The sequence below is a fragment of the Lycium barbarum genome, chromosome 8 (assembly GCF_019175385.1).
Source record: "Lycium barbarum isolate Lr01 chromosome 8, ASM1917538v2, whole genome shotgun sequence".
NCBI classification, from domain to species: domain Eukaryota; kingdom Viridiplantae; phylum Streptophyta; class Magnoliopsida; order Solanales; family Solanaceae; genus Lycium; species Lycium barbarum.
Window position 1 is genome coordinate 99,949,722 of NC_083344.1, and position 15,551 is coordinate 99,965,272.

At 40.7% G+C, this 15,551-nt stretch overlaps 1 protein-coding gene across 1 annotated transcript; it reads right to left on the reverse strand.

Annotated features, from left to right (window-relative positions):
- Positions 1–2,575: 2,575 nt before the first annotated feature.
- LOC132608009 (uncharacterized) lies at positions 2,576–3,166 on the reverse strand. The gene has a single exon (XM_060322093.1). It carries the CDS (start codon positions 3,164–3,166, stop codon positions 2,576–2,578), a length of 591 nt encoding a protein of 196 aa, XP_060178076.1.
- Positions 3,167–15,551: the final 12,385 nt, after the last annotated feature.

The following is a 15,551-nucleotide window of genomic DNA, read 5'->3' on the forward strand; positions in this document are numbered from 1 at the left end:
CGAACCTTCCCGGGAGCCCAAGGCAAAGGCCCGACAATGTCTATTCCCCATTTCAATAATAGCCATGGAGACAGAATCGGATGCATCAATTCCCCTGGTTGATGGATCATCGGTGCATGCTGTTGGTACCCGTCGCATTTTCGGAAAAAATTCTTCGCGTCCTCCTCCATTTGGTTCCATTAGTATACTGCTTTGATTATCTTTCGGACCAAAGCTTCGACACCGGAGTGGTTGCAGCAAGTCCCTTCGTGGACTTCTCGCATCACATAATCTGTTTCTCCAGGCCCCATGCATTTAGCCAAAGGCCCGTAAAAAGATTGGCGATACAACTGGACATTAACCAAGTAGAATCTCGCTGCTTTGGTTCGAAGAGACCTTGAATCCTTAGAGTCCGCTGGGAGTTTCCCATTTTGCAAATAGTCTATGTACTTATTGCGCTTGTCCCATGTCAAGCTCATTGCATTTATCTCGGCGTGCCCATTTTCCACTGCCGAATTCATCAACTGAACGACCGTGCCAGAGTTGAATTTCTCCGTTCCGACTGACGAACCTAAGTTGGCCAATGCATCTGCCTTATTGTTCTGCTCCCTCGGTACACGCTGCATAGTCCATTCTTTGAATAGGTGTAAGACTTTTTCCAAGTATCTCTGCATTTGTTCATCCTTTACTTCAAAAACACCATTGAATTAATTCAAAACAATAAGAGAGTCGCATTTTGCTTCGATGACTTCAACCCCTAAGCTTCGAGCCAATTCCAAACCTGTAACCATAGCCTCATACTCGGCTTCATTATTAGTCAATTTTAATGTTTTGATTGATTGTTGAATAATATCGCCTGCGGGGGCCTTAAATAATTCCCAATCAGGACTCTTTCACGGTTGATGCTCCGTCCGTGTGCAGGATCCAGATCCCCGAGGTTTTTTCCGAGGTTAGTAAAAACTCTTTTTCCACCTGGAGAACCATTGCGGGTGTAAAGTCTACTATGAAGTCAGTTAAAATTTGAGATTTAATAGTTGTCTTGGGTTTATATTTGATATAATAACCACTTATTTCTACGGCCCATTTTGCCAATCTACCTGACAGCTTCGGTTTATGCATAATATTTTTTAATGGGTACGTGGTTACTATACATATAGGGTGGCATTGGAAATAAGGTTTCAGTTTCCTAGAAGCACTTATCAAAGCTAAAGCCAGTTTTCTAGGTGAGGATAACATGTCTCTGCATCCCCTAATGTTCCATTCACATAATAGATAGGGAATTGCGTACCTTCTTCTTCTCAGACCAAAATGCCACTTACCGCGACTTTAGATACTGCTAGATATAATAACAATTATTCATTTGCCTTCAGTGTGTGCAGCAAAGGTGGACTCGACAAGTATTGGGCTCGACAAGTATCGCTTTAAGTCTTCCAAAGCCTTTTGACATTCTGGTTTCCATACGAAGTCATTCTTCTTCTTCAGCAGTGAAAAGCTCTGGTGACTTTTATCTGAAGATTGGGAGATGAATCTGCTCAGAGCCGCGATCCTTCCGGCTAACCTTTGCACCGCCTTCACATTATTAACCACTTCGATATCTTCAATGGCCTTAATTTTTTCTGGGTTGATTTCAATTCCTCAGTTTGACACCATGAAACCCAAGAACTTACCCGATCTAACTCCAAAGGCACACTTCTCCGGGTTCAACTTCATGTTGTATTTGCAAAGTATGTCGAAGGTTTCCTGCAAATGCTTCAGATGGTCCTCTGTTTTCAGGGACTTAACTAGCTTATCATCAATATAAACCTCTATTGTTTTACCTATCTGTTCTTCAAACATTTGGTTAACTAGGAGTTGGTAAGTTGCACCTGCGTTTTTTAATCCGAATGGCATTACGTTATAGCAATAAGTCCCATATCTAGTTATAAAAGAAGTTTTCTCTTGATCCTCCGAGTCCATCCAAATCTGGTTGTACCCGCAGAAGGCATCAAGAAAACTTAACATCTCATGTCCGGCCGTTGCATCGATCATTCGATCAATGTGAGGCATAGGGAATGAATACTTCGGCATGCTTTGTTCAAATCCTTATAAGCAACGCACATTCTGAATTTATTATCTTTCTTTGGAACCACCACAACATTAGCTAACCAGTCCAGTTATTTGATCTCCCGGATGGAGCCTATTTTTAAAAGTTTTGTTACCTCTTCTTTGACGAAGACATGCTTGATTTCGGCCATCGGTCTCCTATTCTATTTCATCGGGGAAATTTTTTGATCGAGGCTTAACTTGTGCGTCGTTACCTCCGGTGGGACACCTGTCATGTCTAAATGGACCGTGTAAAACAATCAGCGTTAGCTTGAAGAACTTCCATTAATTTATGTCTGAGCTCCGGGGTTAACCCCGTGCCTAGGTATACCTTTCTGTCCGGCAGATGCATGAACAAGATAATTTGTTCCAGTTCTTCTACGGTTGACTTGGTTGCGTCCGAGTCATCAGGCACCACGAATGACCTGGGTACACCGAAATTGTCTTCTTTGAAGTTCAGGCTCATCTCTTTCTTTTCTTCCCTCGAGTTGACCGAGCCTCCATCCTGTAATTGCTATTTGGCATCTTTGCCTTTGGCAGGTTCAGCAACCTTTAGGGATGATCCCCTTTGAGTGGGAGGTGCTTCTTCGACTGCGAACATCTCCCTTGCCGCGGGTTGCTCGCCACGTACCGTTTTTATCCCTTCCGAGGTTGGAAACCTCAACATTTGATGTAATGTTGAGGGTAACGGCCTCATTCTATGAATCCATGGTTTGTCGAGCAATGTGTTGTATTCCATCTCACCTTCGATGACATAGAACACCGTTTGTTGAATAGTCCCGGCGATGTTTACCGGTAGAGAGATTTCTCCCTTAGTAGTTTCGCTTGCGATGTTGAATCCGCTAAGAACCTGAGTTGCTGGCACAATTTGGTCCAACAGCCCAAGTTGTTCTACCACTCTCCACCAAATAATATTAGTCGAACTACCTAGATCAATCAAAATACGTTTAACTTGAGATTTAAAAATAAGGATAAAAATTACCAAAGCATCATTGTGGGGCTGAATAATTCCCTTTGCATCCTCATCGTTGAAGGAAACAGATCCTTCGGGCACATAATCCCTGGTTCTTTTCTCATGAATAATCGAGACTTTCGTCCTCTTCATCATCAGACTTCATGGCATTTCTGTTCCACCGATTATCATATTAATCACGTGCTGAGGCTCAATGGGCTCAACCTCTTGTGATTTTCCCTGCCCTTGTAATTTCATTTGGCTCGGTCACTTAAGAACACATGAAGGTGACAATTTTTCAATAATCGAGCCACCTCCTCTCTTAGTTGACAACAATCTTCTGTCCTATGACCATGAGTATTGTGATATTTATACATCACACTTGAATCTCTTTGAGCAGGGTTAATGTAACACCCCGTATCTTGGAACTAAGTTTAGACTCATATCATTAGAGTTTCAGTGGAAAAACTTAAGGTTTGAACGTTTTGCGAAAATGGTTAATAGGCCTACTTCGGGCAGCGATAACTCCTTGATTAGTTGGGAATTTGGGAAAGTACCCTTAATGAAAGTTGTAGTATGTAGAAATACCTTTCTAACGATATAAGTACCAAGCCAATCAGAGATCGGAGCAAGGAGATACGATCATATCAATATGGCTAATAGTAAGGCACTTAAAATTCGATAGAATCGGTTAAAGTTTTGATACGCCTGTCTTCCAGTCAAATTTCATGCAACTCCGTTGGGAATTTGAGGAAACGTAAAACATGAAAGTTGTAGCCCTGTGAAATAGCTTTCCAACGGTATATTGTGAAGCCCAAAAAGAGCTGTGTACAAGCAGTTATGTCCATTTTACCGAACACTGTGCAGAACCGACACCCGTCGCTCTTTCAGGCGCGTGGGGCGGCTTGCGATGGCCTCGCATCGCGGGCTGATCGCGCAAGTCTGAGTATTGAGCTGCAGAACATTGCGCGATGGTCCCGTATTGCGGACCCATCGCGAATCGGGTCAGATTCGGGTCAAAAAGTCGGGTTACGCGTTTTTAGTTATATCTAAGGTTTGGGGTTTATTTCCCCAGCACCCCATTCACGAAAAATTACCCTAAAGTCAATAAGAACAAGTCCCAAGCCTCAAGAACCATACAAGGTAAGTGTTATCATGATTCTAGGTTGAATTCAAGTCCCTAATCTCTTTCTAACTTGAGTAAACCCTTCTAATCAATAGAGTTGTGAGTGGAACAATATTGTTGGGCGTGGAAACACTAGAACTTGAATTCAAGAGGATTGAACGTCAAAAAGGTAATGTTTCTACACTCTAATCATTCATAATAGTGAATTGATGAGTTCTTGGGAGAATAGTAAATGAGTTTAGTAAAGAGAATTACACGAACTATAGTAGGGTTTTGAATTATTGACTTGAGATTGTTATAATGATATGGGTGATGGAGAATGATGTTAATTACATCTAATTGAGATTGTAGAATCACCTAGAAGTAATAGAATGGGAATTGGGTGAAGAAACACCATTAATGGAGATTGTGGAGCTTTATGCCCACTAAGTGTTTGATAAAATACTTAGATGACCAAAGCATGAATATTATTGCTAATATAGAATCCCTTTGACTTGTATTGATATAGATCAAATTTGAAAGGGTTGACGAACATTGTATTACGCTCAAAGGCTGGAATTAAGGTATGTGAGGCTAACTATCTACGTTAGGGAATGTTCATGATTCTCCCTACGCCTCATTCTTCATACTTGTCAGTAATTTGACTCAGAATACAGTTTAGCCCTAGTTTTCATGATATGATATAGAACTGTTATCTTCTAGGGTTGCAGTTACAGAATTCGTTCATGGTTGTCACTTTGAACATCATGAACTCAGCACGTAATCTTTATAGACTTATGCATTGTTATCACATGAGTCTCAGTCAGTGTATAACCAATATTTGCATGAGTCCCATAATCAGAAACAGTTATCATGCTATCAGCTATAGCCAGTCTCAGTTTTGTAAATTGTTAATGTTGAACACCTGTATCTGTATTTTTGGGCCCTAGGCCACAATTTATGCATACGTATTGCTTGGGCCAGAGGCCACAGGTTTTGTGCACATTATTTGGGCCCTAGGCCACAGTTATATTTACAGTTTACAGGTGATTCTTCATCCAAAACTGGGAGTACTTCAGCTTCTTGCTTTCATGTTTAGTTCAATTTCAGTTTCAGTTCCAGTACTTTATTGCTTCAGTTGTTTTACGTACCAGTACAATTCAAATGTACTGATGTCCCTTTTTATTTCTTGGGGGCATGCATCTCGCGATGCAGGCAACGATATACAGGTTGACGACTCAGCTATTTAGGAGTGCACGTATCAGCTACTGGTGAGCCCCAAATTCCTTCGGGGCGTTGTCAGCTATCCAGTTATTTCAGTTTATAGACAGCTCTATTATTCAGTACTCTTAGAGGCTTCATAGACACAGTTCAGACAGTCAGATATTTATTATGTTAGCCTTGTTGGCAGTCGTTCAGTTGTTTGGTTTAGCCATGTTGGCTACTTTCAGATATGTTCAGATTGTCTAAGTATTTCCGCATTATAATATTTCAGTGAGACTTTTAGTTAATCAGCATGTTTTAGTTTTATTTTATACATTAGTTATGTTTTGGTATCACATGTTGATTCAGCCAGCCAGTTGGTTCGCTCGGTCACATGCAGTCAGGCACCGGGTGCCGTGTTACGTCCAGGCCCAGGTTCGGGGCGTGACAAAGCTTGGTATCAGAGCATTAGGTTCAAGTGTCTTAGGGAGTCTATGAAGCCGTGTCCAGCGGGGTCTCATTTATATGTGTGAGGGCCCCACACATATAAACAGTTGACCACCAAGGCATTCAGGATTGTCTCATTTCTTTCTACTCTAGATCGTGCCATGTCTTAGAGTAATAAGTAACCTTCTCTTCCAATCAAATTACGTACATTTCGAATTCGCAGGCGACGAACAGATAATTCAAGGTCCAAGTAAGGATGTTTACCCATAGGGGGTACAATTGTGCAGTACTTACTGGTAACGAATGAGACTTCAAGTGCTATTGAAAGTGGAATATAATATAAGTTGCCCGAGAAGGGGTGTCGTAGAATGAATGGTAGGTTGAATGATAATGATGTTCTTGAGAAAGGAGAATGGGATACAACAGGGAGAGGATATCAGAGAAATTAGAAAAGGAGCTAAGTCTACAGGAAACGTAAATCATGAAGGATCTCAAGGAGGTGGTGGCAGACAGTTTTCTACCGGAGGTCATCAGGACCCACTCCATCTGCAGCTAGTGCACTAGTCTTGAGGTCTAGATATGATCAAAAAGGTCAGTTCAGCTAGAAACAGATTTTAAGAGAACCAGCCTCTCAGTGACATACCCGTGTGAGCCACAGAAGTTTTCAGAATCTCATGTGTAACAAGTGTTATATGAGACACCAAAGGGGTGTACCGTTTGTGCCTTGATATGTGTTTCGGTGGCCCCTCTTAATTATCAAGCCCAGTCAGGTTGTAATGCAGCTAAGCCTGGTATTTCAGTTCTCAGTGAAGACTGCTTGGATGTTTCAACAGGTAGTCAGAACAAACAGGCATCCTCAGTTATCACCACAGATGAGATTTTCGTACGAACTATGCCTGTTAATAAAAGAGGTATGTATGAAATAAGAACCATGAGCAGATGATATTAAATTTTCGGGAATGATTTTAGTTTGATAAGTTAGTCAGATCAGAGTTAGAGAGTACAATGGTTGTAAGTTACTATAAGAAGTAATTATTATTATTATGAGATAAGAAGATGTGATAGTTCTCGCTTAAGCTATGTGAGTAAGTGTTTATCCCAGATGTGTATAGTCTGATACGATTTTGAAGTGTATAGAAAGTTTGGGTTTAGTTGTTCTAATCTTTCGTATAAGATAGATGAAAGTTTGTTAAGTGTGATCCATAGTTCAGAAAAAAATAGTATAAAACCATAGAATAGCGTCAGATGATGAGGGGAGAGTTAGAAATAACTTAGGTTATTCAGAGCAAAATAAGAAAATATGAAGCTAGCAGGTGATTAACAGAAAAATAGTAAGTAAGTTTTGAGTAGATACAATGCATTAGCAATTTCAGCAGAACTAGTAGAAGTATGATTTGATTTCCTTGATTAGATGAACATCTTAAGTGGGTGACAGTTCGGATACATCCGAATGTGTGTTAGAAACCAAGGGCTTAAGTTAAGTTCGGAGTAGAGTGATTAGTGGAAGAAGAAATCAGTTAAGCCATAAGAGAGCAAACTAAATAAACCTTTAAGAGTTGTCAAAAAGGGGTTGTCCTAAGATTTACAATGTGAGCAGAGTTAAGTCTTTAAGATGGAGTATGCCAGTTATGAATACAGTAGCAACCTGTTCATGTAAGTAATTTAGTTTTTCCCAATGAGAAATTGCTCAGAAATGAGTCGAAAAAAAAATTAAAAAAAATAAGTCGTCAGTGTTGTAGAGTACAAAGGAATTACAGAAGATAAGGATCGTTAACTGGATCCCATCAAAAGAGAAGAATTTGTAAGTATAAGATGTTAGCCTTGGTCTAAGGGGGAGATGCATAAATCGCCAGTAAGTCCAGTGAGATAATTGAAGACCCGAAGGGAGAGTATGAGATATGAAGAACCTCAGTTCAGTTAAGTTGGCATAATGAGATAGTCTCCATAAGGAATATGCCTCATCTTAGAGGAAACCCGAAGTGAGTAGAATGATCGTCGAACGAATCGTGTCAAGTTCAATTACTATCGATTAGGCGATCACAGAAAAGTTATAAGATCATGCCCAGTTATGTGTCACAACGGTAGTGCCATTGCATGAGACTCTAATATTTAGGGTGCTAGTCATAGACTTAGAGCACAACAGTACTATGAGTATTTTAGGAAGTATCTCAAAAAAAAAAGGGAGATTAAGTATGGGAAGTACAACTCACAATTTAGGCAGACAAGAGAACTAAGGTGAAAGAAGTTCACCGCTTATCCAAGCTAGGAATTTGACTTTCAGACTCCGAAGTGGGTGGAGTTATTGCCCAGAACATGGCTTATTCCTCCTTAGTCATTGAAGTTAGAGAGAAGTAGTTTGGTGATTCCTACTTGCTGCAGCTGAAAGAGGGGACTCACGAACATAAAGCGTCAGCTTTTGAACAAGGGGGAGATGGCGGTACCATAAGATACCAAGTCAAATTATACACTCCAGATGTAGATGGCAGGGTTTGTGGCTAAGCGGCCGATTTTTTTTATTTTTTTCAAGGGAAAGTCGAACACTAGAGGCCCTGCGACTTGTCTCAGAATATAAATATTCCTGTTTTGAGAATGGGAGATGATAAATATGGACATTATAGCAGGTCTACCTCATTCAGTTAGAAGGCACGACCCGATTTGGGTGATTATGGACAGACTTATGAAGTCAACGCACTTCTTGCTAGTTAAGACCACAGATTGAACAGAAGATTATGCCAAGTCATATATTAATGAAATTTCCAGATTGCATGGGACCCTAGCGTTCATCATTTCAAATTGTGGTGCCCAGTTAACAGCAAACTTCTAGAGATCATTTCAGAAAGGATTGGGTGCGAGTGTTAACCTCAGCACAACTTTTCAATCGCAGACCGATGATCAGACAGATACGCTATTCAGATCTCATGTTATAATATTCATGTCAGCTTAGTACTCAGATGTCAGTCCAGTACTCATGTATTCGTGCCAGTCCAGTATTCAGTTAGTGTGCTAGTTCCGTATTCAGTTAATCCAGTGTTCAGTCAGCTTAGTATTCGGTTAGTTCAGTAGACATTCAGTTCAGTATCTCAGCAATTCAGTAATCATGTATTCATTCAGTTCAGTAACCATGTGTCCTTGATTTCAATGGTAATTGGGGTGACCACCTGCCTCTTATTGAGTTTATTTACAAAAATAATTACTATGCTAGTATTGGGATGACACCGTTTGAAACCCTTTTTGAGCGAAGGTGCAGATCACCGATTGGTTAGTTTAAAGTTGGGGAAGCAGAGTTGTTAGGACCAGATTTGGTCTATCAGGCTATACAGAAGGTCAAGTTGATTTAGAAGCATTTGAAAACGGCTCAGAATTGCCAGAAGTTTTACACAAATGTGAGACAGAGAGATTTAGAGTTTGAAGTTGATGACTGGGTATTTCTCAAGCTCTCACCTAGGAAGAGTGGCATGAGATTTGGTAAGAAGGGGAAGCATAGTCCCGCCATATTGGACCATACAGAATCCAACGAAAGGTTGGTCAATTAGCTTATGAGCTTGAGTTTCCACATGACTTGATTATTGTGCATCTAGTGTTTCATGTGTCCATGTTTAGAGAGTGTATGGGATACCCGTAATTCATTGTCCCGACTGATAGCATAACAGTCAATGATAATTTAACTTATGAAGGAGTCCCGGTGAAAATTCTTGATCACCATGTTCGCAAGTTGAGGAGGTAGCCCCAGTAAAGGTTTTGTGGCGAAGTCAGAAAGTTGAAGAGGCTACACGGGAAATCGAAGAAGACATGAAGTCCAGCTATCCCTATCTCTTTGATGAATCAGCAGAAACCGATGAAGGTATTGAACCTTCCCCTCTCAGATCTTTCCTTCTACAGTTTCTACATTATCAGTATTCAGCCTGTTAGACAGTCAGCTTAGTAGTTGTTCAGTTCAACAGATAATTCAGTTCAGACCCTTTTCAGTTCAGTTTTTATGTGCTCATATCAGTTAGTGTGCACATGTCTCAGCAGTCACTCTTTATCAGAATCCATCATTCGAGGACGAATGATCCCAAGGGGGAGATAATGTAACACCCCGTATCTCTGAACTAAGTTTAGACTCATATCATTAGAGTTTTAGTGGAAAAACTTAAGGTTTGAACGTTTTGCGAAAATGGTTAATAGGCCTACTTCGGGCAGCTATAACTCCTTGATTAGTTGAGAATTTGGAAAAATACCCTTAATGAAAGTTGTAGTATGTAGAAATACCTTTCTAACGATATAAGTACCAAGCCAATCAGAGATCGGAGCAAGGAGATATGATCGTCTCAATATGGCTAATAGTAAGGCACTTAAAATTCGATAGAATCGGCTAAATTTTCGATACGTCTGTCTTCCAGTCAAATTTCATGAAAATACGTTGGGAATTTGAGGAAACTTAAAGCATGAAAGTTGTATCCCTGTGAAATAGCTTTCCCACGGTATATTGTGGAGCCCAAACAGAGCTGTGTACAAGAAGTTATGTCCATTATACCGAACACTGTGCAGAACCGACACCCGTCGCTCTTTCAGGCGCGTGGGGGCGATGGCCTCGCATCGCAGGCTGATCGTGCAAGTCTGAGTATTGAGCTGCAGAACATTGCGCGATGGTCCCGTATCGCGGACCCATCACGAATCGGGTCAGATTCGGGTCAAACAGTCGGGTTACGCGTTTTTAGTTATATCTAAGGTTTGGGGTTTATTTCCCCAGCACCCCATTCACGAAAAATTACCCTAAAGTCAATAAGAACAAGTCCCAAGCCTCAAGAACCATACAAGGTAAGTGTTATCATGATTCTAGGTTGAATTCAAGTCCCTAATCTCTTTCTAACTTGAGTAAACCCTTCTAATCAATAGAGTTGTGAGTGGAACAATATTGTTGGGCGTGGAAACACTAGAACTTGAATTCAAGAGGATTGAACGTCAAAAAGGTAATGTTTCTACACTCTAATCATTCATAATAGTGAATTGATGAGTTCTTGGGAGAATAGTAAATGAGTTTAGTAAAGAGAATTACACGAACTATAGTAGGGTTTTGAATTATTGACTTGAGATTGTTATAATGATATGGGTGATGGAGAATGATGTTAATTACATCTAATTGAGATTGTAGAATCACCTAGAAGTAATAGAATGGGAATTGGGTGAAGAAACACCATTAATGGAGATTGTGGAGCTTTATGCCCACTAAGTGTTTGATAAAATACTTAGATGACCAAAGCATGAATATTATTGCTAATATAGAATCCCTTTGACTTGTATTGATATAGATCAAATTTGAAAGGGTTGACGAACATTGTATTACGCTCAAAGGCTGGAATTAAGGTATGTGAGGCTAACTATCTACGTTAGGGAATGTTCATGATTCTCCCTACGCCTCATTCTTCATACTTGTCAGTAATTTGACTCAGAATACAGTTTAGCCCTAGTTTTCATGATATGATATAGAACTGTTATCTTCTAGGGTTGCAGTTACAGAATTCGTTCATGGTTGTCACTTTGAACATCATGAACTCAGCACGTAATCTTTATAGACTTATGCATTGTTATCACATGAGTCTCAGTCAGTGTATAACCAGTATTTGCATGAGTCCCATAATCAGAAATAGTTATCATGCTATCAGCTATAGCCAGTCTCAGTTTTGTAAATTGTTAATGTTGAACACCTGTATCTGTATTTTTGGGCCCTAGGCCACAGTTTATGCATACGTATTGCTTGGGCCAGAGGCCACAGTTTTTGTGCACATTATTTGGGCCCTAGGCCACAGTTATATTTACAGTTTTACAGGTGATTCTTCATCCAGAACAGGGAGTACTTCAGCTTCTTGCTTTCATGTTTAGTTCAATTTCAGTTTCAGTTCCAGTATTTTATTGCTTCAGTTGCTTTACGTACCAGTACAATTCAAATGTACTGATGTCCCTTTTTATTGCTTGGGGGCCTGCATCTCGCGATGCAGGCAACGATATACAGGTTGACGACTCAGCTATTTAGGAGTGCACGTATCAGCTACTGGTGAGCCCCAAATTCCTTCGGGGCGTTGTCAGCTATCCAGTTATTTCAGTGTATAGACAGCTCTATTATTCAGTACTCTTAGAGGCTTCATAGACACAGTTCAGACAGTCAGATATTTATTATGTTAGCCTTGTTGGCAGTCGTTAAGTTGTTTGGTTTAGCCATGTTGGCTACTTTCAGATATGTTCAGATTGTCTAAGTATTTCCGCATTATAATATTTCAGTGAGACTTTTAGTTAATCAGCATGTGTTAGTTTTATTTTATACATTAGTTATGTTTTGGTATCACATGTTGATTCATCCAGCTAGTTGGTTCGCTCGGTCACATGCAGTCAGGCACCGGGTGTCGTGTTACGTCCAGGCCCAGGTTCGGGGCGTGACAGTCAGATCTTAGTGGCCTTAGCCATCTTGCATCTTTAATATGGCCAATGGCCGAGACAAAATCTGTGAAGTCAATATTGAAGTTGTACTCAGATAACCTCGGGTTGTCCCTATTATTAGCCGACCCGAGGTATCACCTCTAAACTGCAAACCTCGACTGCTCGGACGACGATCAATTCGCCTATCACTCCTGCTCAAATGATGACTGGACCATTTTTCCCCCTATCCGACCTAAAGTTGGACTACTCCCGCTGAACATAAGGTCGATATCTATCCTTTGACGGCCTTGTCTCTGCTTTGAACGTTCTTCTTGACCTTTCATAATTCTTGCTTCCGCCTATCGGACCTGGGAGAAGCTCAAGTTGATCATCCTCTACCCGAATTTTGGATTCATACCTGTTATGGACATCGGCCCAAGTCACTGCCTCGTATTCCAATAGATTTTCCCTCAACTTAAATGAGGTTGTTGAGCTTCGAGGGTTGAGACCCTTGGTAAAGGCTTGGGCAGCCCATTCTTCCGGGACTGGGGGCAGTTCCATTCGTTCCTTTTGAAACCTATTCATGAATTCTCGGAGTAATTTGTTGTCTCTTTGGGCAATTCTGAAGATGTCCGCTTTCCTTGCCTGTACCTTTTTAGCTCCGGTATGGGCTTTAATGAACGCATCCAGGAGCATCTCAAAAGAAGTGATGGAATGCTCGGGTAGATAGTAGTACCAAGTTAGTTCCCCTCTAGACAGTGCTTCACCAAACGTTTTTAGTAGCACTGACTCGATTTCATCCTCTTCAACATCGTTGCCCTTTATGGCACAAGTGTACGAAGTCACATGTTCCTGTGGGTCCGTCGTTCCATCATACTTTGGAATATCGGGCATTTTGAATCTTTTCGGGACCAACTTGGGGCCGCGCTAGGAAGAAAAGGCCTTTGAATATATCTTTTTGAGTCCAGACCTTTCAAGATCGGAGGGGCCCCTGGGATCTGGTCCACTCGAGAGTTGTATGTTTCTACCTTTTTCTCATTAGATTCAATCTATTTAGCCAACCCTTCGACCATTTTCAGGACCTCGGCATATGCAACGGAACCCCGATTCGTTACCGCCATCAGCAACCCGATCTTTTTCTCGGCTTGGCTCAATATCCCAACTTGGCCCTGCCGCAACTGCTCTGCTGCCTCTCTTTTGGAGCTGAGCTATAGCCACATATTGTTCCTGCAACATCTCATATATCAAACGTAAGTTAACTTCCTCTACAGTGTCGCCCGGTGTTTTTCGAGCTGGCGCCCGAGTTAAAATTGTTGAATTATCGATATTTAAATGATCTGTGGCCTGAATGCCGCCAGTGTTCTGGTTGATAGCATCGGCCCATTTGACAGCATTTGGATCGACGGGGTCAGCAGGGGGACGTTGTGGTTTGGTACCCCACTGTTGTTGTTTTCGTCGTGGTGACTTATCAGTTCGTTGTTGTTCACGTGCACCGAGTGACTGTTGTTTGCCATCTCAAAATTGTTTGAAATCACAAGCCTTAAAGAAACAAGTGAAAAATAGAGTTGTAAACCAATCACCACTATTATCTTCAGCCCCACGATGGACGCCAAACTGTTTACCCTCAAAATGGTAACAATTAAATTTGTATGTGGTTTAAATGATATGTAGTTTGATTAGTGATTAACGTAAAGTAATATGATATAGCAAGCAATATATGAATGAGCAAAAAGAGAAAAATAGCTTCAGAGAATAAGTTATCTGTCACAGTTAGTTTGGTTCGGTTCGGGATGCATAGCTTTGGATGCATAGCTTTTATACCGAGCTAAATCCAGAAAGCTTGAGCTAAGATCTAGAATATTACAAAATGTATTTGTTGTATCTCTCAAAAGAGGGGGGTTCACCCCTATTTATAATAAAAAATAGGTGGGCCTCTTAACAACCCTAAAAAGACCCTTTAAGCAAAACCCTAAAAATCATAAAACGGCGCATCGTACGGTTGTTAGAGATCCCGTACGGGTGTCAACACAAATGACGGCGTGATTGGCGGTGTGTAACCTGGCTAGTAGCGGATCCTTCGAACTTGTGTCGAGTATCTTTCCCTCGGGCTCGGAGTCTCTTCGCTTTTCAACACTCCTTCGGTTTCCGATGTCCCATTGAGCAGATCACCGATTTCATGGACTCTGACTCCTTCGATTGTACCCTGAGGTTTAGCGATCTCGTTTTTACTCCGACTACCCGTCCAGAAACAGCAACAATTTTCTTCGATTTTTCCTTATACAAAAGCTAAAACCCCTATAATGATATCTAGCACTTCATCTCACCACCCAAAAAGTTGTTATGTCCATTACTTCCATTCTTGTTGCTTCAGTCTCTTTTTTTTTCCCGTTTTTTTTCTGTTACAAGGGAGCAAGAAAGAGGAATGGCGAAAGGGAAGTCGAACTCATACGTATTGTATAAAAAACTTTTACTGATATCACTAGAGTATGTCTTTGTGATCTCGTCTCTTTTTGCTATATTTCGCTAAATTTCTCTTTTTTGTTTAACATGCTTTTAATGAAAAGTAGAGAAAATGTATATAACTGTAAAACTCTTAGATGCGTATTTTTCCATTACCATCTTTTCTCGAATGACCACCAAAGGATGTGGCGCAACGGATGGAGTTATTCCTCCCTTAAGCAGAAGTCTCGGGTTCGAACCCTGAGTATGAAAAAATCCTTGGTAGGGAGCGCCTCCCCCCGAATGGGACCCTAAGCGGCGCGAATCCGAATATAGTCGAACTCCAATGCAGGTACCAGACACCGGATGGGAAATTAAAAAAAATATATTTTTCTTTTGAATGGGAATGTCAATTTTCCATGCTTAAAAACAATTTTGCACGGAAGGTTTTCTTTCCTTACCTTCTAGATAAATAGTTTGTGTTGAAGTTCAACATCGAAGCATGTGTCATTCATGCGGTGGAAGATATTCACCCTCGTCGAGTATTTTCATCAAATCAATAAATGAAGTTTGGTGTTCTGCAAATACATTTTTACCACAAAAATGATATGTATGCTCGTTTTGGCTTGTAACTCTTTAAGATAAATGGCACAACACATAGATAGACACTTAAAACTTAGTCTCTATTGTCAGTTGAACACTCCAACTTACAAAATGATCACTACACACCTCCAAAGCTATGTGCCACATCAGCACCGGGTATCCACGAGACACAGTGGGGACGAGTTGAAGTGTTTAGAAATGCATTCTCCAAGTTGGAATGTTTAGTTGCCAGTTAGATACCAAATTAAAGGTGTCTATCTATGTAATATGCCAAGATAAATTGTTTAAGTTTCGTTTAGACACCAAGTGCAAATAAATATCTTCTAAAGTAGCTGCAAACAACGGTCA

What these genes read in the sequence shown, in the direction of transcription:
- LOC132608009 (XM_060322093.1), bottom strand. Translation starts at nt 3,166, where the DNA reads ATGAAGAGGACGAAAGTCTCGATTATTCATGAGAAAAGAACCAGGGAT.